The sequence below is a fragment of the Narcine bancroftii genome, chromosome 1 (genome assembly GCF_036971445.1).
Source record: "Narcine bancroftii isolate sNarBan1 chromosome 1, sNarBan1.hap1, whole genome shotgun sequence".
Lineage (NCBI taxonomy): Eukaryota > Metazoa > Chordata > Chondrichthyes > Torpediniformes > Narcinidae > Narcine > Narcine bancroftii.
The window spans coordinates 443,359,815-443,385,469 of NC_091469.1; the positions used below are offsets into that span (position 1 = coordinate 443,359,815).

Below are 25,655 nucleotides of genomic sequence, written 5' to 3' on the forward strand. Positions count from 1 at the left end.
GGTTTCGATCATCTGTATATTAGGCTTACAGTATATATTTATGTACAGTAATAGTCGATACTGTGTAAAAGAAGACCCTCCCTCCAATTTTTGGCCCAAATATCTGGTATTTTCCATATATTGTGTGTAAAAGTCAACCCCCTTATTTTTGGCCCTGGGCACCCATCCATCCAAGCTCCCAATGCCCCAACTGATGTCTTTCATCCAGGCCCCAACCACCCACCCACCGGAGCTCTTGACGTCTCGACCGCAGACTCTTACCAAGCCCCTAGCTGCCTATCCATTCGACTTCTGACAGCCTGAATACAAACTTACTACCCGGTCCCGGCCGCCCACCTGTCTATGTGAACTTCTGACACCTCGACCGACACAGGTACTTGTGTATTATGCATGTAATAGTTGGCCCCCGAAATTTTACCTTAAAATTTGATCCAATAGTTATAATTATGAGAGCACTGTTTGTGTAGTATAAAGTGAGGAAGTGATGTAAGGTTGTGGTGGCAATTTGTCAAGAATCTGTCGGATGTTTGATTCCAACTACAGCCCTCCCTGAAAGACATGTGACAGAATTGCTGTCTCCCAAAGAGGAAATGACACAAAACGCTGCAGCTCTGCACCAACATGCCCTGCTTTAATATGCCTTCTGCATAGTATTTAACAATTGTAGATATTTTAAGCTTAGATAGATAGATCATTACAGCCATTACAAAAACAGTTTTTTTTAAGCTTTTTTTTAATAGCTTGGATAGATAGAACATCACAGCCAGTGGATGCCCTTTGGGTTAGGGATAAAGAAGAATTTCACTGTTGAAAAGTAGGTTTGCTTAAGTTGCCACAACATCCTGAGCCGAAGAGCCTATATTGAGCTGAAATCTTTAATGTTCTATTTATGCTCAAGCAACTTTCTTTTAGCCCTCCTGATTTCACTCTTTGGTGTTTTCTTATATTTGTCAAGCTCTTTGTTTGTTCCTTGCTGCCTATACCTGCTCTGCACCTCCTTCTTCCCCATCTCACACACCTAACCCTCTACTTTTCTTGCATCGATGTGCCTATCTAAAAATCTTTCAAATGTTTCTATTCTATCAACCACCCTTGGTATGCATTCCAGGCACTCACTATGTTCTGTGCTTTTTTTAAAAATTTGCCTCTGACTTCTCCCCTAAACATTCCTCCCCTCATGTTAAGAGGATGTTCTCTGTTATTTGCTATTTTTGCACCAAGAGAAAGGTGCTGGCTGTCCACCTTATCTAAATCCTTCATTATCTTGTATACCTCTATTAAGTCACCTCTTATCCTTTGTTATTCCAAAGAGAAAAGGCCTAGCTCACTCAACCTTGCTTCATAAAGCATGTTCTCCAATCCAGGCAGCATCCTGGTAAATCTCCTCTGCACCCTCTCTAAAGTATCTACATCCTTCCTGTAATGAGGTGAGCAGAACTGATTGTAATCCCCCAAGTGTGGTCTGACAAGAGTTGTACAGAGCTGCAACATTACCTCACAGCTCTTTAACTCAACCCCCAACTTCTGAAGGACTGCATACATAAACCCTTTTAACCACCCTTTCTATCCACAAACTTCTAATTCTTTACTAACTTGTTGTTTGAGACTGCTCCTCCATTTTACTGAGACTATCTTCACTTGTGTACAAAGACTTTTTCAATAGTTCAATCAGATCAGATAGCAATGAGTGACAGAGGTCAGGCTGCTACTTGGCTATATTTTTTCCTCTCTGATGTTGGGCATGTCACTCTGGTCTGTATTTATTGCGATTCCTTCCGGCAATACAGATGAGTAATTGCCAAGATCTCTTAGTACGTGACTGGAAAACATCAGTTTAGTATTTACACTCTATTTCTATCAAACTGCAAAAGTCACTTCCTTGATGTTTTTTTTAGTATACTTAGGGATTTGTTCCTGGCAAGCTGATCACCACCAGTAGTGCGTATCAGGAATGTCAGCACTCTTCTCATAACTTTCCTTTATGAACAGAGCAAGTTTTCTCAAATATATCACCAATACACTCACAGCAGGCAAACCTGAATTCTTAGACTTCAGTTTTGCAAGCAAACATATATATATATAAATAAGCAAGGAAGGAAATATTTTGTTTTACTATACTGGCAAATGCACACAGATACAGGCATATGCCTGCATACAAGTGTACATTACAAGAGTGACTCCACAATGCATGGTGAGTAACTGTTCAAAAAACACATTACTCAATAGGTCAAACAGCATCTATGAAGGGAAATGGAGTGTTGTCATTGCGGGATAAACCTCTTCATCTAGGCTTGATGTACATCAAACCTGACTCTCCATTCCCGACCTCAGTTGTTATCTGACCTGTTTAGTTTATCCAGTAACATTTTTTTGTTCCAGATTCCACCATCTGCAGTTTGTTACATTTCCTAATAATAGTCTGTCTGGTCTTGTAAAATATTGTTCCAATTATTTCATCTTTTTATTGGCATTGAAAAACATCCATAGAGATGTCCATGAAAACTGCTGGGCTAATGGCTATTAGTTTCACATAAAAACTTAGCACATCTGTGGGAAAGTAGCTCATAGATAATTACTTGGAGGGGTAGTGACTGTATTGTAGACATTGAAGTAGCCATTACTGTAATATCAGCTTATATTAACATTGTCCCATTAATCTATATTAAAATGAATAACCTGGCAATTGAAGGCAGGGGAATGATATAAAAGTACAAGAAATAGGAATAGCAGGAGGCTGACTGTCATTGCTGGAGGGATTATATTAAAGAGCAGGGAGGTTCATCTGCAACTGTACAGAATACTGGTGAAGCCACCCCTGGAGTATTGTATGCAATTCTGGTCTCTTTACTTGACAAAATGTATACAGGCTTTGCATCCAGTGCAGAGGATGTTCACAGAGCTAATTTTGGAGATGATGGGGCTATAAGAAGAGACTATACTCACTAGAATTCAGATGAATGAAAGGGAGTCCTCTAGAAACATACAAAATTTTAATAGAGATATTTAAAATAAAGGAAACGAAGTTGTTTCCACTGATAGAACCAGGAGACAGATCCTCAAGATTTAGGGTAGTAGATTTAGTATTGAGATGAGGAGTATCTGCTTTTCCCAGTAGTAGACTGCCTCATTAAATATATTTAAGACTGCATTAGATAGATTTTTGTATTGTGGGGGAATTGAGGATTATGGGGGAAAATATGCAATAGCTTATGCTCTGTAGACAGGACTATTCGTTCAGAAAACTATCTTTTTTAGTTTCAAATTGATTATACTGCTTGAATATGAGAGGTTTTTAGAGGGAATAGAGCCAAATAGAGTAGTTTAGGTGGATAATTTGGTTGATGTGGGCAAATTGGGCCAAAGCACTTGTTGATGTGCTATAAAAATCTGTGATTCGAGTTTATATTTGAACAGGTTTTGTTTGCAAAATCCCCTATGTATTTGTGCCACACTTTGTTTCTCATGTACTCCTAACCCAATAAAGACTAACCTTGCCTTTGCTGCCTTCCTCACCAACTGCACTTCTGTGTTCATGGGCAAGGAAAGGAAATTCCATATATCACAGCTCCATATATCCAAATACTGTCAAACTCATCATAGATGGAGGTTCGTCCTCGAAATGGTCTAGGCAGACATATCAACACATACAGCATTTTCCTTACTAAAATGTGTATTGAAGTGGATGGCCAAGTGAAGAATAGATTGGATTGAACTGCAGGAATATCCACAGAACTCAGTCAGAAGAAATTAAAGGGTTATGAATTTGGCATTCAGGGGTTAAATTTAGGAGCATGGGGGAATTAAAAAAAAAAGATAATTTCTCTTCATTTTCTTGATTTCCTTCAATCTCAGGAATGTGGAATCTAACACACCAGAGAGGTGGAGCCAAAATTAAAGAGAATAAAAGTTATTGAATATTTTAATAGCAAAAATCCTCAATTGAGTTTCCTGTATTTTTGCTCAGGTACGATTATGTGGAGGTACGAGATGGTGGTGACGAGAAAGCAGCATTGCTGGGAAAATTCTGTGGCAAAATTGCACCTTCGCCCCAGATCTCCACCGGGCCTCTGCTTTTCATAAAGTTTGTATCTGATTATGAAACACACGGTGCTGGCTTCTCCATTCGCTACGAAGTTTTCAAAACAGGTTGGTTGCACTGCCTTTATTGCATTATTCCAATGCTTTTCCGAAGTATCTCCATTGTCTCAAATAGCTGACAGAACCAAAGTTGTACATTATTAGTACATTGATAAATATCTAGGATAGTGTTGCATTTGCTGTCAATACACTGTTCTCCATATGACATTGACAAATGTATTTTGAAATATAACAAAATGAATTGGTGAAATTGTTTTAATATTGCAGTCCTTAGGCCCATCCTCCGTTTGTTCAGCTGTGAGGTAATGCCAGAGGAAGAATGAGAAGAAAATACTTTTAATAGACCCTTTGCAAGAGCCTTAGAAACACATCTTTTACTCATTCACCCCACAACATCTGTGATTGATCAGCAATTCCAGAGCAACATTTATGGCCACTCATGCGGCTAAACCTTTGCTTCTTGGCACAGATCCTTCTTATTTTTATGTTCACCTTGGAATGGCCTCTCTTCTCGTGTTCCTGTGGCATTAGTTTATTGGTACAGGGACTTTATTTAAAAGGTACTGAAAATGTATGTTCAAACATTTTCACCTGTCTTATTTTCATGAAGAACATTTATGTACAGTGTTCACCAACTAACATTAACCTGGCTTAATATCTTTTTAAGGAACTAATACTTGGAGTATAATTTCTGTCAGTATGTTCTCTTGACAATAAATCTGGATCTGAGAAATATTAATGATAGCTGTAAGAGTACAGAGTTGGGTCGCATTATAATCTCACTTGAAGTCAGAGTTGAGTAAAATGAAACCGAATCTTTCGACTTGACTTTAATAAGCACCGAGCCCTTTTGTATCGGCTCATTTTCTGTGCTGAAACCTTGTCCTCTGAACCTCAAGGTGAACAAAATGCAGTCTGCCTCCTGTGGAGAGTTTAAAGGCACTGTTTTCTGTACAAGTCTTGACCATTGAGAGCTGAAACCTCCCCAGTACTCAATTAACTTTAAGCTCCATGGATTTGTGTCCTGCAGTTTCTCATAAACAGATGTATAATCCAGATAAAAAAAATCCTGACTTGTTGCTATACATCTTTAATGAGTTCCTTCAAGTATGCAATTATACTTCCTGCATAAAACTCCTGCTGTCAGAGATGGGTTAATGACTTTAATTCTAAGACATTTATAAGACACCACTCTAAGAAGTGAATTGAGTACAGATATATTTTAATAGCTTGCCTAATAGTATCATTTGGATAAAAGCACTGTTTAGTTACCGTGGAGGTGGCCCATAAGAGGCCTGTACTCTACTGCTTGTAACAGTTCATTGAAAATGATGATGTAAAGACCATTTTTATTGCCTCATATAAATTACCTTGCCATTGCTTGAGCTAAACATACAAAACTTGGAGATGGGCTTCTGATGACAGAGTGTCCTTTCACATTTTTTTCCCTGGCTCAGAAGTCTGTAGTTTCTTACAAAAGTCAAAAGTGAATGATATTAGGATTATACTCATTTCTTGGACAGGAGGAGTTAAGAGCAGCCGGGTGCTGTAGTTGGTAGAGCTGTGGTCTGACAGCTCCGAGCAGCCATGGTTTAGTCCTGGCCCCGAGTGTTGCCTGTATGCAGCTTGCACCTTCTCCCTGTGACTGTGTCAGTTTCCACTGAGTGCTCTTGTTTCCTGCCACATCCCAAAGATGAGCAGAGTAAAAGGTTAATTGGTTGATGTAAATTGCACTTGTGTGAGTAGGTAAGCGGTAGAAGTTGAGGGGAGTTAATGAGTCTTTGGGGAGAATGCGTTCAGTGTTATAGTTTAATATGAAGATCTTAAGTCTTGAACTTTGAATATAATTTCCAACTTTAAAATATTTTCATGAAAGATTTATGAATGATAAAGAGACTCTGATGGGTCCAATTTCCAGGCATTAATGTGCCCATGTGTCAGGACTAAATGTTGAACCCAAAATATTCTGCATCAGATGCGAGAGCTCTGAACTGAATTGTTTCAAAAGCATCACATGGTAGTGATTAAGAATGGGAATCTTGCTGATTTGTGCAAGAATGCTGTCCGTTATTAGTTGTATCCCTCCACTACCTCACCAACTGAAATCAGCTCACTGAGCAAAGATTGAATCAACCCTTAGTCCACCTTGGTCTTCACAGTCTGTCGCACATTGTATACCAAGATCCAGCCGTTCTGGTACTACTTCTTGTGGCATGGCATTTTGAATGTTGCTGGTTGGGGAAATGGAGAATTCATCCCTTGAAGTGCTTTTACAAGTTGCTAACCATGCGTTCAAACCTTTAACTTTAGAGAGCCTGACCTTTAGCTTTCTCTTTACTGATTGTCAACCATAAAAGATTGCTCTTGTCTTGCTGCTTCTTGGACACCAACAAGGCCAGCTCCTGTACATCAAAATACTCGATGTGCACATGAAAATTGCATAATGACAAGGGCTATTTCCTGAAGAGTAGTTAACTGAGGTGGTCATTATTAAATGGGTTTTACGCTGTAAGTAGGATGGACGGTGGCAGCCTGCAGCTGGACGTGACTCTATTTAAAGGGCTTGTGGGTTAAGTGCAAACGAACGCAGGCACATTTCAGGAGTCACAGTGTGCGCACAGTTCACATACAGACAAGAGTTCTTTGTATACGGGTATTACAGTTCAAAGTGCAAGACTGACTGACAAGCTTTTGAAGGCTAAATGATAAAAGTACCCCTTAAGCGTGCTAAAAGTTAATCTTTAGACTTAATTTGATTTTCTGGCACCTGGAGATGTGATTAACATTGCATCACTAACAATGAAGAGAGAGTACTGTCAATGAATATTACATGTCAAGATTCATTTAGCCAGAGTACAAGTGGAAAGTTTAATTTTAATTCAATAGTAATACAAGCTTTCTCTTTGAGTATTGTCAATTAGAACAAATCACATTTGTTCTCTATGCAGCTAATCTCTATAATTTCTTCCTAATTATCTAGAATTACTGGTCAATAGTCCTGAATGCAATTTACTTGCTTTGAGAATTGTGGCACATACTTTGACAATCAAATTGTGCTCGTGTCACTTGGATGTACAAATGTCATTTTACAAGCATAATTATTGGCAATGTATTTTATTTGCATACATATGCAGGTGTCCCATATTCCATGTATCACCTTAATATACATGGACTACATTACCTTTCTTAAGCAAGAATAAGCTAGGTCTATACAGTATACTAACTTTGTATATACTAATGACCTCAACTTCACTTATTTCACACGCATAGTCTATAGATTCACTGCACTCACAAACATGGTTACATTATCTGCACTAATAAACATCAACCACATATACATAGGAAAAATATCAGTCAAGCATTAATTACATATGCAACCATTAATGCAGACAAATGAGCTTGGAAATATCATGCATGTGTCAGTATCAACATATATAACTGTCACATGTCAAAATAACGCTTTAAAAGTATTATTACTTTAATCCTGTAAATATAAAGCATGGCAGGCCCTTCTGCTTGTGCCTATAGGCTTGGCATTACAATCAAATTGGAACAGAAATTCAAAATATCCCAAAAATTTACAAAGGATGATCACAAGGGAACATTCTTCTATTATCTTTTATAACACAAAAGCTAGTGTGTTATTGAACAGTATGGGGCACACCGATCAGCCTACTTCCTTAACTGCCAGGCCAGTTTCACTTTAAGGTCAGGTCCCTTTGTCTACTCCCTTTTTCTTCTTTGAGGTCTCTCTACCACACATCATGCCTGACCAGAAAAGAAAGCAGACAAGTGGCTGGATGCCCCCACCCTGCCATTGTAGAGGCAATTTTACCTTTAGGGTCCAAGGTATCAGGGCCAGGTGAGCAACCTGCATGCATTGCTTTTCTCTGTTTGTTTTATCAGCTCAAATCACTGAGCAGAGACCAAGTAAAGTTTGAAACAAAAACACAAAATGCTAGAAAAACTCGGGTCAGGTCAAACAACATCTGGGAGAAAACATGCATTCAAAACAAAGAAGGTTTGTTGCTTCAATGGAAGATAAAGTGTCCTGATAATTAATCCCTAATTGGTTTCTTTGTTTTTCTAGGATGTAGGCTGCATGGTCAAAGTAGCATTCATTGTCCATTCCTTCTTGATCTGACAAGATAGTGGGCTCTCTCTTCTTTCCATTGGTGATCTTGTGGCTGTTGAACACTCACAATAGTGTTCAGTAGGTAATGTCCAAAGTATTGATTAGATCATGTTATGCTCCATGTCTTTGAAACTTACAGAGGAACTGATGACATTACTTTCTTGTCCATCTTATGGTCTCTTCTTCTGCTGGCTATGCATCCCTTAGGATGATGATGGTTTATTTCAGTCAGTTTGTGAGGTTTGATATGAGGATACCCCACTCCTCGGAAAGGAACAGTGGGCGTGTGAATGGATTTTAGGTGAATATGGGTTGGCACAGGTCCAGATCCATCCTCTCAACATCCCATCCTGGATGCAGCGGCATGGTGAGGTCCAAGATGGCTGGGGGAAGTTCTGCTGCAGTGAATAGTCAGACCAAACTTGAATGCAAGGGATGCCCTCTCCGCACCTCACGGCATGTGTTCGCTAAATGGCCGTTGACCCTACAAGAGGGCTTGTCCACCCTTTGACAGGTCTTGTTTTTCATCCTGCAGGGTGTTGAGCCACCCTCCACACCAGGCAAGCCTGGTTGGGGAGCTGATTTAATCGCTGACCACCCAACCATGCAACAGGTAGAATTGGGTTACATGGTACCTGTAGCATTCAGGTGAGTGACCTGACACGAATGGTAGAGGTTTTAATGTTGGAGCGATTTAGAGGTTTATATAACCTTGAAGAGTTATGGCTGTGTATCTTACAAATCATACCAGCAGAGCCAATGTTTGGAAATTGTTCCTTCTGAGAATAAGGACACAAGCACAGGAATGGATTATTTAGTTCCTTGCGGATATTCCACCATTCAGTTAGATCTTCATTTATTAAAATGCTCTCCCCCTCACAGCAGTTAATATCCATCAATCTAATACTGTATTTAAATTTATTAATTACTCTTTATATCAGCATTTCCTAATTATGTCACTCCAGATGGGATTATCTGAATTTGTAGTCAGTGGCCTAAACAGGGTAAAATTGAGAGGAAAGATGAGTAAATTAGGAAAATATTGCACAATATTTCAAAGGATAAGAGTTACTTCTTCTTGTCTGTCTCTCTTACTGATTATTGAGACTTAATTTGAATCAACCCTTAACTTTTCAAATTCCAGTATTTACTAAAGTAAATACACAATGCTGGAGAAACTCAGCAGGTCAAATAGTGTATTTTATATTAGGAAAGATAAAGATACATAACTAATGTATCAGGCTTGAGCCCCTCATCAAGGTATGGAAAAATGTCGGGAGCATCCAAACAAAATGGTGGGGTGAGGGGTAGGGGGAGGAGCACGGTCTCAAAGGCAGGAGGTAAGAGGTGGATAAGGGAGGGAGGGCACAGCAGCAAGCAGGGGGAAGAGGAATAGTTCAGTGAACAGAGAGAGAAAGGGGTGGAGAGCCAAGAGAAAAGGGAAGGGAGGGAGAATGGAGAGTAGGTTAGCAGAAACTGGAGAAGTCAGTGTTAATGCCATCTAGTTGGAGAGTTCCAAGATGTAAAATCAAGTGTTGTTTCTCCAATCTGCAGATGGTCTTGGTGGGACAGTACATGAGGCCATGGACAGACATGTGAGTATGGGAGTGGGATGCAGAACTGAAATGGTTGGGCACTGGGAGGACCCTGTTGCTGATTCAGTGAAGCAATTTCCCAGTCTGCGCCCAGTTTCTGTAATGTAGAGAAGGCATCTTCACAGCATTGGTATAATAATACTTACATTCTCCTAAATTTATGTACATCCTCTGTGCCATTGAGATGGGTGCTGGTCTTTACAAATATTTTCACTGTACAGTCACTATGATGACAGCAGACAGGCAGTCCATGATGTGAAGGTCTATCCATAATTTTTCGTCCCCCTTTAAACTTGGAAACTGTATTAATTATTCTGTTGTCTTTCTCATTGAAGAATGTGTTTTCCTTCAATAGCACAATCAAGACAGGTGGCCTTTGGGGAGGAGACATTAACTATCTTGTCTTTTTTAAGAAAACATTAAACATTAAAACATTACAGCTCTGTACAGGCTCTTCTGCCCTCCATGTTGTGCCAAACTATATAAAGGTGCTAAACCCTCCCTACCCTATAACCCTTTACTTTCTTTTCGTCCATGTGCCTATCTAATAGTCTTTAAAAGGCCCCTAATGTTTCAGCCTCTACCCTCACTCCTGGCAAGGCATTCTAGACCTCAACAACTCTCTGTGTAAAAAATTTACCCCTGATGTCTCTCCTATACTTCCCTCCCTTAATCTTATACATAAGTCCTCTAGTGGTTGTTATTCCCACCCTAGGAAACAGGTATTGGCTGTCCAACCTATCTAAGTCTCTCATAATTTTGTAGACCTCGATCAAGTCCCCTCTCATCCTTCTATGCTCCAAAAAGAAAAGTCCCAGCTTTGCCAACCTTACCTAATAAGATATGCCCTCTAATCCAGGCAACATCCTGGTAAATCTCCTCTGCACCCTTTCCCATAGCCTCCACATCTTTCCTATAATGAGATGACCAGAAATGGACACAATACTCCAAATGTGGTCTCACCAGAGACTTGTAAAGCTGCAACATGATTTCTCTACTCTTATACACAATCCCCCTATTAACTATCCTATCAACTTGAGCAACTACCTTGAGGGATGTATGGACATGAACTCCAAGATTCCTCTGTTCATCCATACTCTTAATTAACTGCCTATTAACCCTGCCTATTTGTTCTGCCAAAATGCATCACTGGATTGAACCCTATTTGCCATTTTTCTGCCCAACATTGCATCCTGTCTATGTCCTCTTGCATCCTCTGACAACCTTCAGCTCCATCTACAATTCCTCCAATCTTCATGTCATCCACAAACTTACTCATCCAACCTTCTGTATCATCATCTAGATCATTTATAAAAATCACGAGCAGCAAGGCGCCGAGAACTGATCCTTGTGGCCCTCCACTGGTCACTGTCCTCCATGCAGACTACCTCCCTTCCACCACTGCTCTCTGTCCTCTTCCTGCAAGCCAATTTTTTTATCCAGACAGCTAAGGTTCCACTGATCCCATGCCTCTTGACCTTAGGCCACCATGGAGCTTCCCCTTTTTAAACATTTTAGGTTTTCCTACATTGATGGATGATTTGCTGACGATGTCATTTATTCTGTAGGTGTTCTCACTCATTTCACAGCATTGGAATGATAATTAACTCCAGCAAGGTGAAAAATAATAACCAACTGCATTTGATTATCACTTTTTATGCATTTGTTTTCCATTGCATGATGCATCGAAAACATGATTTAAAAACAAACACATTTTAGCCAGGAATAGTGGATGAAACAGATTTGATGGTTGTGTTTAAGAAGTTTCAGGATGGACATGTGAATATGAAAGGGAATGCAGAGATATTTATCAGGTGAAAGGAGCAGACTTCAATTTGATTTACACATCATGTTCGGCAACAGATATGTGGGCTAAAGAGCCTATTCCTTACATTCTCTAATAGGTTATCAGACAAGTATGTTTTGCCACCTCAAGGAGGCAAATTTTCAGGTTTAATCCCAGTCTTTCAATTAAACTCAATGCCCTTAGGTCAAGGAGAGCAAAGAAGTCAGAAAATAATCCCTCCATGCTTCTGATTGCTACCCAGTGTTTTAAAAGTGCGACCAGAAACATGTGAGATTAGATGAGAACAAAATAATCTCTAACTGTAGAATTCCTCACTGCTTAAAGAGGCCATTGACATTGGGCCTTGTCCACGAAACATAATCTTTTGGGTCAGATTTTTGAGGTTAGCCAGTTACTCTTGAACTGCCCCTCTCTGAGATCCAATGTGTTCAGGAATGAAGGAAAGGTCTGGAGTTGTTCACATTCTCCCTGTGACTTTGCGGATTACTCTGGGTGTTCCAGGTTCCTACCAGATCCCAGTCATGTTGATTGACAGATTAATTGGCCAGTGTGCTTTGCCCCAATGTGTAGTTGAGAGGTAAAACCTAGGGGAGTTGAAAAGAGAGAATTTTAAAAATGGTGAATGTAGGATTAGTGTAAATGGTTGGTGGCTGGTTGGCTCCATCTCCATGACTCTATGAATCTGGGCAAAACTGAAAATACAAGTGGAATTCCATGCAACAGGGAAATGGCCATTCTCTGGTTAATGTGAAAGGCCAGTTGTGCTCTTTTATTTTAAGTCATAAAGAAACTTGGGTTATTTTATATTAAAAGATATTTTATTACCAACTCACAAATTTGTGATACAGCCATTTTTTTGTATCCACCCCGAGGTGCAGCATTCATCTCTGACTCCCTCTAGTGTTCAGGAGTATCACTAGCTCTCTATCACCACAACCCCTTTCCTTAAGATGTTCAATCTAGCAACATTACATAAATAATATAGTATTCATTTCAATTTAAGGTTAAACACCAACATAAACACAAATATCAGCAACATAAATTTTTAAGTGTGCAGTTCTTTTCCTTTTAGAGATTCAGCCTTTCAGGTGCCATGATAACATATGTGGATCTTCTCAATACAAGTGCATGTGTTGGCTCTGCTGGTCCACTACTGTCTAGCACTAGTGGCATTTCCCCTGTTGTTGTGCAGGCTGGGTCTTCTGCATTTGTCTGTTCTTGCAATGTCACTTTGTTTTTAACAAGCTCTTTCGAATCCTCCTCAGTATTTGACCATCCTGTGTTCTGACAGTGATCTTGTCCCACGTGTTGGAATCTCTGAGTCTCTCTGTGTCATGTTGTGCCTGTGGCCCTAAGCTTCTTGTTGTCTTGTCATTGTTTGCTTTTTGTCTCCTTTGCAGATGCTTTTGTTTCCACTTGATATCTCTGTTCTTGTTTAGGTTTGCAGAGTAAAGAAATATACATAGTCTATGTTTCATCAAGAGCTCAGCGGGTGACATGCCATGTTCAAGTGGTGAAGCTCAGTAACTCAATAGAGCGAGATAAGGATCTGAGCCACTACCTTGTGCTTTCTTCAGCAACTGTTTAACTATGTGAATTCCTTTCTCTGCTTTACCATTTGACTAGGGATGTAGAGGAATTGAAGTCACATATTGAAAATCATACTCTACTGCAAAGTTCTGGAATTCTCTACAACTGCAGCATAGTCCATTGTCACTGTAGATGATTTGAGGAATTCCATGTCTTACAAAGATCAATTTCATATATTTGATCACACAATCAGCAGACATGTCAGGAAGCCGTGCAATCTCCAGATAGTTCGATAGATAATCAATAATATGTTAGTAATTCTTTCCATCCAGGTGGAACAGATCAGTTCCAACTTTCTGCCATGGTTCCACTGGTAAGTCAGCTGTGATCATAGGTTCCTTTGGCTGCTTTGTGTGATCCAGGTCTCATAGTCAGTATTTATCCTTGGCCAATAAACAGCAGTTCTGGCCCTCATCTTGAATTTTTCCATTCCAAGGTGCCCCTCATGTACCCTTTTCAGCATCTCTTGACACAGTGATTGAGGGATGACAATTCTGCTCTGAGTGAAGCCCATTGACAACACTCAGCTCTGCTCTGATGTTGTAGTATGGCTGACCACCTTTAGGCCATCCTTCATTCAGATTCTTGATGACCTTCTGTGGAATTGTGTCCTTATCTGTTTCATCTGTGATCTCCTTGGATTTCATGTCAGATACAGGAAAAGTTTCAGTGATCAGATTCACATCTGTTTCTGTGGAAATCTCATCATGTGCTTCACCCTTTGTCATTGCCCTGGATAACACATCAGCCAACACAATAAGTTTCCTGGATAACACCAATTCAAAGTCATAATGCTGTAGCTTCATAATCAGTCTTTGGATTTATGGTGACATCTCACTGAGATTTTTCTTGATTTTGGTTATTAATGGCTTGTGGTCTGTCTCTGCCATGAATGTTGGTCGACCATACACAGAACTGTGGAATTTCTGGATCAGACCTAGGCAATTTTTCTCTTTGTGCATATCAACATTCAGATGTGGTCATCATCTTTGTCCTTGATCCTCCAAATATTCCTTATGGAATTTAAACTAGAGGTGGGGGAGGGTGAGTTTAAGGAGGAGATGTTTGAAGAAGAGCTGTCTTCAATGTAATTGGGTCGAGTTGTGTGAGGATGGTCAGTGAAGATTATTCCATGCTTTAATTGTATGGGGGAAGAATGAATCTGTCGTGGAAGATGGCACCACAAATTGGGTTGTTCGCCTTCGTCTGCTCTTGGCAGGCTTGGGTTCGGTGTAGGATGTTTAGTCTATATCATAAGCGACTTGCCTCTAATCTTTTGTATTCCATCTTTTGAAGCATCCGTAGATATTTCTGTCCTTCTGCATACATCAAAGAATGTCAAAAGCACTGGTTCTGCAGTTAGAATGGTCTGCAGCCATCCCCATTCTTCCTTGTGGTTGGCCATCCACTTGAATTCACATTTGTCATGTAACAACTTCATCAGGTACATTGTTTTGGAAGACAGGTTTGGAATGAATTTGCCAATGAAATTGATCATTCCCAGGACTCTCAATTTGCCCGTTTGTCAGTGGGTCTGGACATCTCTAGAATTGCTTTCACCTTGCTCTTGTCTGACTCCACACTTGCCTCTGACTGCTTATCTCCTAGAAAGGTAACTTTCTTCACACCAAACCGATATTTTCTCTGTTTAGCTTTAATCCATACTTCTAGATGCGTGTAGCACATTTTGATGAGCTAGCGTTGTGTTGGTCCTGTGTGATCCCCAAAGGATCATCTCATCTATGTGCACACATACCCCATTTATGCCCTTCTTTATGCTTGCTAAATTCCTTAATTGTCCCTGAGGAACATTCAAACGACATCAGAAAATTCAAACCGAATATCCTACATTCATAAAATTATATACAGTATTTACTTCATGCAATTTTAATTGCCGAAGCCCTGGAATGCAATCTAATTAGCCGTGAAACACTAATGCACTGCCATTCACTTGTAATTTCAATCACCTTATTCACCCTTTGAACTCATAATTTTCACACATTATACTGAGATACAAGTCTTTTGAGTCCATGCATTTCCGTGTAGGTTACCGTCTTCTTTTTGACATACACCATTGGAATTCACCCCATCTGTGGACTCCTCCACTTTCTTTATGATCCCGAGTGATGTCATTTGGTTGAGTTCCTGCTTGAGCTTTTCTTTTAGTGGTGCTGGAACCCATCTTAGGACATGCACTACGAGCTGAGTATCCTCCTTTAACTGAATCTTAAAGGTGAATGATAGAACTCCAAACCCCTTGAAGGTGTCTGGAAAGAGATTGGCACTGTTAATGCGATACATCCTCTTGACTAGGCTTACATTTTCACATGCTTTGTCACCAAGCAGTGATTCATGACCATCTGGGACTACTGAAAACACAAGGTGGTGCTCTTTATCTTTAACTTTCACCTTTAGTTAACATGTACCTTTTGTGTCGATGTGCTGTCCATTGTAGGCCTTGAGATGAACAGAATTTAGATGGATATATGGCTTTATCTTCATTGTCCTGAAGTTGTGCCCACAGGTCAAATTGGCCTTTTTCCCTGTGTCCAGCTTGAAAGAAATAACTGCTCTATTTGCATGCTCACAGACCACTTGTCCTGTTGAACTCTGTTCACACTTGGCTGTTCAGTGTCTGTTGGTTTGAAAACTTCCTGCACCACTATGCCCATGAAGAGTGCATCACTGAGGAAAGTTTCTTCTATATTGTGCACTCTTTCACTTCTGTTTTGTTTCCCTTTGGAAAAATTTGTTTTGCATAGTGATTCTGTCCTTTGCAATTATTGCAGATTTTTCCATAGGCAGAGCATTGTTTTGGTGCATGATGAGTGCCATAATATTTACAATTGAGTGTCTCCCATCTTTTTGTTGTTTCCTATGTCTTGTTCTCTGTTTATGTGTTTGCCCAGATGTTGAAGCTGCAGCTATGTCTTCATTCTCACTGAACTTTTATGCATGCTGCGGAGCTAGTTCACTAGTGTGGCTCCAGTTTAAGGTAAGCTCCTTATCTCATAGCAACCTCTCTCTTATTTTCTTATCAATAATTCCAAACACAGTTTGATCATGGATCATTGAATCTTATAGTGATCCAAAATTGCATGTTCTTGCTTTTAGTTTCAAGTCCATTAAGAAAGTCCTGAAACTTTCTGCCTGTAGCTGCACATGTGTAAAAAAAAGTACCTCTCAAACATTTCATTTTTTTTTAGGTGAAGAGTGTTCATCAAACATTTTTTTTTTTAATTTTTAAATTTTTCACACTATGAACCCTATTAACCAAAATACACACAAACATTTCCCTCTTGAATATACACAGTGTCATTTTCTCCCCTTTTCCCCCCTCCCTTCCCTCCCTCCTTCCCACCCCCCTCCCTACCCACTCAACATTCAACATATACAATACAATAAATCCATTAAACAAGGTCATCACACAATGAGAATAAACAAGAAAATTGTGTCATCTACTTTTACACACTGGGTCAGTTCATTTTGTCGTCTTCTCATTCTGTCGTTTTGGGGGAGGAGGTCCGCGGTAGGCCCTCTCTGTTGTGTTCCATGTACGGTTCCCAAAATTGTTCGAATACTGTGACATTATTTTTTAAATTATATGTTATTTTTTCCAATGGAATACATTTATTCATTTCTATGTACCATTGCTGTACTCTCAGGCTCTCTTCTGATTTCCAGGTTGACATTATACATTTTTTTGCTACAGCTTTCTTTTTTCTTTGGCTTGGCTTCGCGGACGAAGATTTATGGAGGGGGTAAAAAGTCCACGTCAGCTGCAGGCTCGTTTGTGGCTGACAAGTCCGATGCGGGACAGGCAGACACGATTGCAGCGGTTGCAGGGGAAAATTGGTGGGTTGGGGTTGGGTGTTGGGTTTTTCCTCCTTTGCCTTTTGTCAATGAGGTAGGCTCTGCGGTCTTCTTCAAAGGAGGTTGCTGCCCGCCAAACTGTGAGGCGCCAAGATGCACGGTTTGAGGCGATATCAGCCCACTGGCGGTGGTCAATGTGGCAGGCACCAAGAGATTTCTTTAGGCAGTCCTTGTACCTTTTCTTTGGTGCACCTCTGTCACGGTGGCCAGTGGAGAGCTCGCCATATAACACAATCTTGGGAAGGCGATGGTCCTCCATTCTGGAGACGTGACCCATCCAGCGCAGCTGGATCTTCAGCAGCGTGGACTCGATGCTGTCGACCTCTGCCATCTCGAGTACTTCGACGTTAGGGATGTAAGCGCTCCAATGGATGTTGAGGATGGAGCGGAGACAACGCTGGTGGAAGCGTTCTAGGAGCCGTAGGTGGTGCCGGTAGAGGACCCATGATTCGGAGCCGAACAGGAGTGTGGGTATGACAACGGCTCTGTATACGCTTATCTTTGTGAGGTTTTTCAGTTGGTTGTTTTTCCAGACTCTTTTGTGTAGTCTTCCAAAGGCGCTATTTGCCTTGGCGAGTCTGTTGTCTATCTCATTGTCGATCCTTGCATCTGTTGAAATGGTGCAGCCGAGATAGGTAAACTGGTTGACCGTTTTGAGTTTTGTGTGCCCGATGGAGATGTGGGGGGGCTGGTAATCATGGTGGGGAGCTGGCTGATGGAGGACCTCAGTTTTCTTCAGCTAAGGCTATCATTATAAATTCCAGCTACAGCTAAGGCTATCATTATAAATCTTTTTTGTGCTTCATCCAAATCGAGTCCAAGTTCTTTACTTCTTATATTACTTAGAAGAAAGATCTCTGGATTTTTTGGTATGTTGCTTTTTGTGATTTTATTTAATACCTGATTTATATCTTCCCAAAACTTTTCCACTTTCTCACATGCCCAAATTGCATGTACTGTTGTTCCTGTTTCCTTCTTACAGCAAAAACATCTATCTGATACTGTTGAGTCCCATTTATTTAACTTTTGGGGCATCGTATATAGCGCGACCAATTATATTGTATCATGTGTAACCTCATATTTATTGTATTTTTCATAATACCGGAGCATAGTTTTTCCCATTTTTCATTTTTAATCTTTATGTTTAGATCTTGTTCCCACTTTTGTTTGGGTTTACAGCTTATTTCATCGTTCTCTTTCTCTTGCAGCTTGATGTACATGTTTGTTATAAATATTTAATTATCATTGTGTCTGTAATCACATATTCAAAGCTGCTTCCTTCTGGTAACCTCAGCCTGCTTCCCAATTTGTCCTTCAAGTAGGTTTTCAGTTGGTGGTATGCAAACATTGAATCGTGAGTTATACCATATTCGTGCTTCATTTGTTCAAAAGATAATAACTTTTTTCCCAAAAAACAATTTTTTATTCTTTTGTTCCCTTTTCTTTACCATTCTCTAAAGGAAAGGTTATCTATTGTGAAAGGGATTAGTTGATTTTGCGTCACTAATAATTTTGGTGGTTGGTAATTTGTTTTTTTCCTTTCGACATGAATCTTCTTCCAAATGTTGAGCAGATGGTGCAGTACTGGTGAATTTCTATGTTGCACCAGTTTTTCATCCCACTTATAAAGTATATGTTCTGGTACCTTCTGGTCCAATCTGGTTTTTCCCCTTGTTTGATAAAAATCTGATAGATATCTTAATTGTGCTGCTCTATAATAATTTTTTAAATTTGGTAGCTGTAAGCCCCCTTGTTTGTACCATTCTGTTAATTTATCTAGCGCTATTCTTGGTTTCCTCCCTTTCCATAAGAATTTCCTTATTATTTTCTTTAGCTCATTGAAGAATTTCTCCGTTAAGGGAATTGGTAACGATTAAAATAGGTATTGTATCCTTGGGAAGATATTAATTTTCATGCAATTTACCCTTCCTATCAGTGTTAGTGGTAAATCTTTCCAATGTTCTAAGTCATCTTGTAATTTCTTCATTAATGGCTGATCATTTAATTTGCTAAGATGGCCTAAATTATTATCTAGTCTAATACCTAGTTATCAGATTGCTTGTGTTTGCCATTTAAATGGTGATTCTTTCTTAAACTTTATGAATCCGCATTATTCATTGGCATCACTTCACTTTTATTTGCGTTGAACTTGTACCCTGATACTTCTCCATATTCCTTCAATTTCTTATGTAATTCTTTTATTGATAATCTAAATAGGTCATATGCATTAAATGCACATCTAAATAGGTCATATGCATTAAATGGTAGGCTATTGAGATGTGCAGAGCAACAAAGGGATTTAGGAGTTGTGGTACATAGTACCCTCAGGGCTGATACTCAGGTAGATGGTGTGGTGAAGAAGGCATTTGGAATCTTGGCCTTCATAAATCGGAGTATTGAATTCAAGAGTAGGGAGGTTATGATGAAATTGTACAAGGCATTGGTGAGGCCAAATTTGGAGTACTGTGTACAGTTTTGGTCACCAAATTATAGGAAAGATATAAACAAAATAGAGAGAGTGCAGAGAAGGTTCACGAGAATGTTGACAGGATTTCAAGGTTTGAGTTATAGGGAAAGGTTGTGCAGACTGGGGCTTTTTTCTCTGGAGCGTAGAAGATTGAGAGGGGACTTGAAAGAGGTGTTTAAGATTTTAAAAGGGACAGACAGAGTAAACGTGGATAGGCTTTTTCAATTAAGAGTGGGGGAGATTCAAACTAGAGGGCATGGTTTAAGATTGAAGGGGGAAAATTATAAGGGGAACATGAGGGGAAATTTCTTTACGCAAAGGGTGGTGGGGATGTGGAATGAGCTTCCGACAGACGTGGTCGAGGCGGGTTCATTGGTTACATTTAAGGAAAGACTAGATAGTTACATGGATAGGAGAGGACTGGAGGGGTATGGACCGGGTGCTGGTCAGTGGGACTAGGAGGGTGGGGATTTGTTACGGCATGGACTAGTAGGGCCGAACTGGTCTGTTCTGTGCTGTAAGTGGTTATATGTTTATATGGTTATATTTCTGGTTCTGTTAAGTATACTGTGATGTCATCTGCAGATAAACTGATTTTATATTCCTTCTCTTCTATTTTTATCCTTTTTATTTTATTTTCTGTTCTTATCAGTTCTGCCAAGGGTTCTATAGCTAAAATGAACAGTGAGGGAGATAGTGGACATCCCTGCCTAGTTGACCTGCTTAATTTCAATTGGTTCGATATATATCCATTTACTGTCACCTTCGCCAATGGTCCCTTATATAATGCTTTAATCCAATTAATATATTTCTCTGGTAGGTTGATCCTCTGTAGTACTTTGAGTAAATAATTCCTTTCTACCCTGTCAAAGGCTTTCTCTGCATCTAAAGCAACAGCCACTGTTGGTATCTTATTTCCTTGTACTGCATGGATTAAGTTAATGAACTTACAGATATTGTCCGTTGTTTTTCTTTTCTTAATAAATCCAGTTTGATCTAGTTTTACTATTTTTGGTACACAGTCGGCCAATCTGTTTGGTAACAGTTTTGCTATTATCTTATAATCTGAGTTAAGTAGAGATATTGATCTATATGTAGAGCTCGTCGAAAGAATCAAAGACTTGTTGATCCAAACCAAGGCTTTTATTAGCAAAAGACAGGAGCTCTTCACAGGTGGCCGACCATTCCGGAATGATCCGACCTGGTACAGTCTAGATATTGTAACTACATACACTATATACATTGGTGATAGATCTGTACTATCACACTATATGATGCTGGTGTTAGTGGATCTTTCCCAGTGTTTGGTATTACTGTAATTATTGCTGTTTTACATGAATCTGGCATGTTTTGTGTTTCTTTAATCTGGTTCATTACTTCCAGGAGAGGAGGAATTAATAAGTCTTTAAATGTTTTATATAATTCTATTGGGAGTCCGTCCTCTCCAGGCATTTTATTGTTCGGTAGCTTTTTTAATATATCCTGTATTTCCTTTAAATGGTTTTATCAATTTGTTTTGCTCCTCTTCTTGCAATTTCGTTAGTTCAATTTTAGCTAGAAGCTCATCTATTTTGTCTTCTTTCCCTTCGTTCTCAGTTCGGTATAATTGATTGTAGAATTCCTTCAAGTTTTCATTGATCTCTGTTGGGTTATACGTAATTTGTTTCTCCTTTTTCCTTGATGCCAATACCGTCCTGTTAGCTTGTTCTGTTTTAGGCTGCCAGGCTAGTATTTTATGTGTTTTTTCTCATAGCTCGTAATACTTCTGCTTTGTCTTCATTATGTTCTTCTCCACCTTATACGTTTGTAGTGTTTCGTATTTTATGTTTTTGTCTGCCAATTCTCTTCTTTTTGTTGTATCTTCCCTTGTTGCTAGTTCTTTTTCTGTACTTACTATTTCCTTTTCCAGCTGTTCTAGTTCCCGATTGTAGTCCTTCTTCATCTTAGTTACATAACCTATCATCTGCCCTCTGATGAAGGCTTTCATTGCATCCCATAATATAAATTTATCTTTCACTGAATCCGTATTTATTTCAAAGTACATTTTAATTTGGCGCTCAATTAATTCTCTAAATTCCTGTCTTTTATGTAGCATGGAGTTTAATCTCCATCTTATACATTCTTGGTGGGATGTCCTCCAGCTCTATTGCTAATAACAGGGGTGAGTGATCTGATAACAATGTAGCTTTATATTCCATTTTCCTAACTCTCCCTTGGATATGGGCTGACAACAGGAACAGGTCAATTTTTGAGTATGTTTTATGTCTACTCGAATAATATGATATTCCTTCTCCTTTGGGTGTTGTCTCCTCCATATATCCAAAAGTTGCATTTCCTGCATTGATTTAACAATACATTTGGCTACTTTGTTCTTTCTGCTAGTCTTTTGTCCAGTTTTATCCATCTTTGAATCCAAATCAAGGTTAAAGTCCCCTCCTATCAATATATTCCCCTGCGTATCAACAATCTTCAAAAATATATCTTGCATAAACTTTTGATCCTCTTCATTAGGTGCATATATATTGAGCAAATTCCAAAATTTTGAATATATCTAACACTTTATCATTACATATCTCCCTGCTGGATCTATTATTTCCTCCTCTATTTGATTGGTACATTTTTATTGATTAATATAGCTACTCCTCTGGCTTTTGAATTATATGATGCTGCCGTTACGTGCCCTACCCAGTCTCTCTTTAATTTTTTGTGTTCCACTTCAGTTAGATGTGTTTCCTGCACGAACACTATATCAATTTTTTCTTTTTTCAGTAAATTTAATAGCCTCTTCCTTTTGATTTGGTTATGTATTCCGTTAATATTTATCGTCATATAGTTCAAAATGGCCATCTCATACTCTGTTTACATCTCATTTCCACTTCTTCACCACCACCTTTCCCCTTTTCCCCATTTCCATTTCTCAGTTTTCTTTTTTTGAACGGACTGTATGACAACACTTCTAAAACATAAGATATTTCAACCATTCCCAAATCTAAAATTTTCTTAACCCCAAGGGTCGTCCCCCCCTCTGAGTCACCCCTTGTCCCTTGCTGGGCAACCACAACTCCCCTCTCCATTTGGACTGCAAACCCGTTCACAAGTGTCAACTGATTCCGCAGTGACTGTTATTCTCTCCCACCCAACCCCCTCCAGAAAAGACTTTTATCTTCACATTACAACAAAGCTCTCCCTCATTTCTTCTCTTTTACTTTTTGTCTTATTTATTATTTATCTATCTATTTATTTATTCATTTTCTTAAACACCCCCCTCCTCTTTTCCCCCCTTCTCCCTTACTTCTCTCCTTTAGTTCTTACTTATTCATTATTTTTACTTCTTTATATGTAGTTTGACATTGTTCTTTGTTCTTGTTACATCTCTTCATCTCTCTTTCTGTTCTGCAGGCATTCTGCTAATTCTCATGCTTTCTCTGGATCTGAGAACAGTCTGTTTTGCTTCCCCGGGATAACTATTTTAAGCACCGCTGGATATCTTAACAAATTTATAGCCTTTCTTCAATAGGATCGATTTTGCTGCGTTAAACTCTTTCCTCTTCTTCAGGAGCTCAAAACTTATGTCTGGGTAGAAAAAAAAATGTTTAACCTTTGTATTCCAGTGGGTTTTTTCTTCTCTCATTTTATTAATTGCCTTCTCCAATATATTTTCTCTTGTCGTGTATCTCAGAAATTTTACTAAAATGGATCTTGGTTTTTGTGGTGACTGTGGTTTCGGGGCTAATGTTCTGTGTGCCCTTTCTATTTCCATTCCTTCCTGCATTTCTGGCATTCCCAGGAACTTTGGGATCCATTCTTTTATAAATTCTTTCATATTGCCTTCTTCATCTTCCCTAAGGCCCACTATCTTTATATTGTTTCGCCTACAATAATTTTCCATTATATCCATCTTCTGAGCTAACAACTCCTGTGTTTCTTTAACTTTTTTATCACTTTCTTCCAATTTTATTTTTAAGTCATTCACTTCCATTTCTACTGCCATTACACGTTCTACCACCATTACATGTTCTTCTGCATTTTCTAATCTTTTCCCTACATCTGTTATGACCAGCTCTATTCTACTCACTTTTTCTTCTGTATTTTTCATTTTTCTTTTCATTTCACAAAATTCTAGTGTCACTCATTCTCTTAATGCTTTCATATGTTCTTGAAATTTTTTTAATCTATGGACTGTTCATTCATTTTACCTCCTATTCCTCTGTGCAGAGCTTCTTCTTGTTCTGTGTCTGCTCTTGGGTTTGTGTCTTCTATTTTCCTTCCTTGTATCTGTGTCTCTTCTGACTTTCTTGTTGAACTGCTTGGCTCAGTTTGTTGGGTATTTTTTTTTCCATGGTGTCTTGATGTTGGTCCTCTTCTTCTGGGTTGGTTACCTGTTTTGTCTCTAGTTTCCTTTTTTCATTCTCACCCCTCCCGTTCCCTTTTTTTTTCTTTATCTTCCAGCTGGGAGCCCTGCTGTCGGGTCTCTCTCAGCTGTTCGTGCTGTGGAGTTTCACTCCGCAGCTGCCCCCACCCCCTCCCCCCCGTCGGTGTTGTCTTTGTCGTGCACATCGTGTATCTCTGTTTGGCGGCTCCATGAGCCATTTTTGCAGTCCTGCGGTTAGTGGGTCACGACCCTGCAGGGTCTCCACTAACCTCGGGTGTGGGCTCCTCTTTCCATGGTGGGTCCCTGCTTTTTCATGCAGGTAAGGCCTTCACTTTTCTCTTCTAGCGTCTTTCTTTCTTCTTTTCTTCCCGTTGTTTTTGGCTTTTCTTTCTTAGGTGCCATTTTCTCCACACCTTTCTTTTTTATTTGTTGTGATTTGTGTGTCTGAGGCTTTGTTTTTTCTTCACTTTTTTCCTTCTTTTCTGGAGAGGGCTGGTATTCTCCTACCAGCCACTACCCCATCACGTGACTCCTCTTGTTCATCAAACATCTTGATAACCTTGTTGGACTTGCCCTGGTCATTTGCCCACAGAAAGTAGCAGTACAATCTTCCATGTATCCAGTTTGCTATCAAGTCTAATGGCTTGCAGATGCATTGAGAATCATTGTTTGATTAACTGTCACTTGTGGTCAATATTGCCAGTCCAATTCACAACATCAGGGTCTTCACACTCGCCATGTTTTCTGTTGATACTAACTGATGCACACTCTTGTTACCATGTGATATTTCTTTAAATTAATGAAGAAACTTAGGTTATTTTATAATAATAATATTTTATTATAACTTAACACTTCATGGTGCAGCCATTTTTTGTATCTAACCTGAGGTGCAGCATCATCTCTGACTCCCTCTAGTGGTCAGGAGTGTCACTAGCCCTCTATCACCATACCCAGTAACCATTGAAACTACTGGTATTCAAGACCATCAAGGATCCACACCACCCAACACACACTCTGTCCTCACTGCTACCATCAGGAAAGTTGCCACAAGATTTGCACTACCTTGTCCACGAACAGCTGCTACTTCTCCACCTCAACAACAAACTCAGAGACTCGTTTAAGGACTCTTACACTTCTTTGATTTTTTTCTCTCTGTATTGCATAGTTTGTTTACAGTTCTTTATTTGTTTACATATATACATATCTTCTTGAGAACAGTTTTTTTGCATTTCTAAAAAGTGGTAATTCTGCCTTGCCAGCAGGAAAAGAATCTTAGGGTTTGTATTGTTTCTTATATTTCTTTTGTTCTTATATATACTTTGATGATAAATCTGAAATTTGAACTTTGATTACTTTATTGTCATGTGCACAAAATACATATTTGCTTTCCTGGTATGGGAACGCACAAAGGTTTCCTCATAGCATAGTTGCCTTGCTAGTTTTTACAAATGAAATTAAAATTGACTCAAAACTGTCTTTTTTTTGCATCTAAAAGTTCCACCTTGCAAGCTTCAAGTATTTGCTGATCATTTTGATAAAAGGAAAGAGACTCGGTCTTGTGAGATGGGAGTCTTTTTCTTTTCAATGTGGCTTAGAATAAAGAGGGAAACTTGCACTAACTACAGCCATGTCTCATTTCATTACAACCTTTTACAGCAACACCTGTGTCAACAGTGTTCAACCTGGATCCCAATGGTGGGCACATGCTGAATATATTA

At 39.3% G+C, this 25,655-nt stretch overlaps 1 protein-coding gene across 4 annotated transcripts in view; it reads left to right on the forward strand.

The window, feature by feature from the left end:
- Nucleotides 1–25,655, forward strand: part of nrp1a (neuropilin 1a) — a 221,958-nt gene that overhangs the window by 52,879 nt on the left and 143,424 nt on the right. For all 4 annotated transcript variants that reach the window (XM_069914442.1, XM_069914443.1, XM_069914440.1 and 1 more), the window contains exon 4: nucleotides 3,965–4,146. In XM_069914442.1, the coding sequence (XP_069770543.1) occupies nucleotides 3,965–4,146 (182 nt within the window). The remainder of the gene's footprint in view (nucleotides 1–3,964; nucleotides 4,147–25,655) is intronic.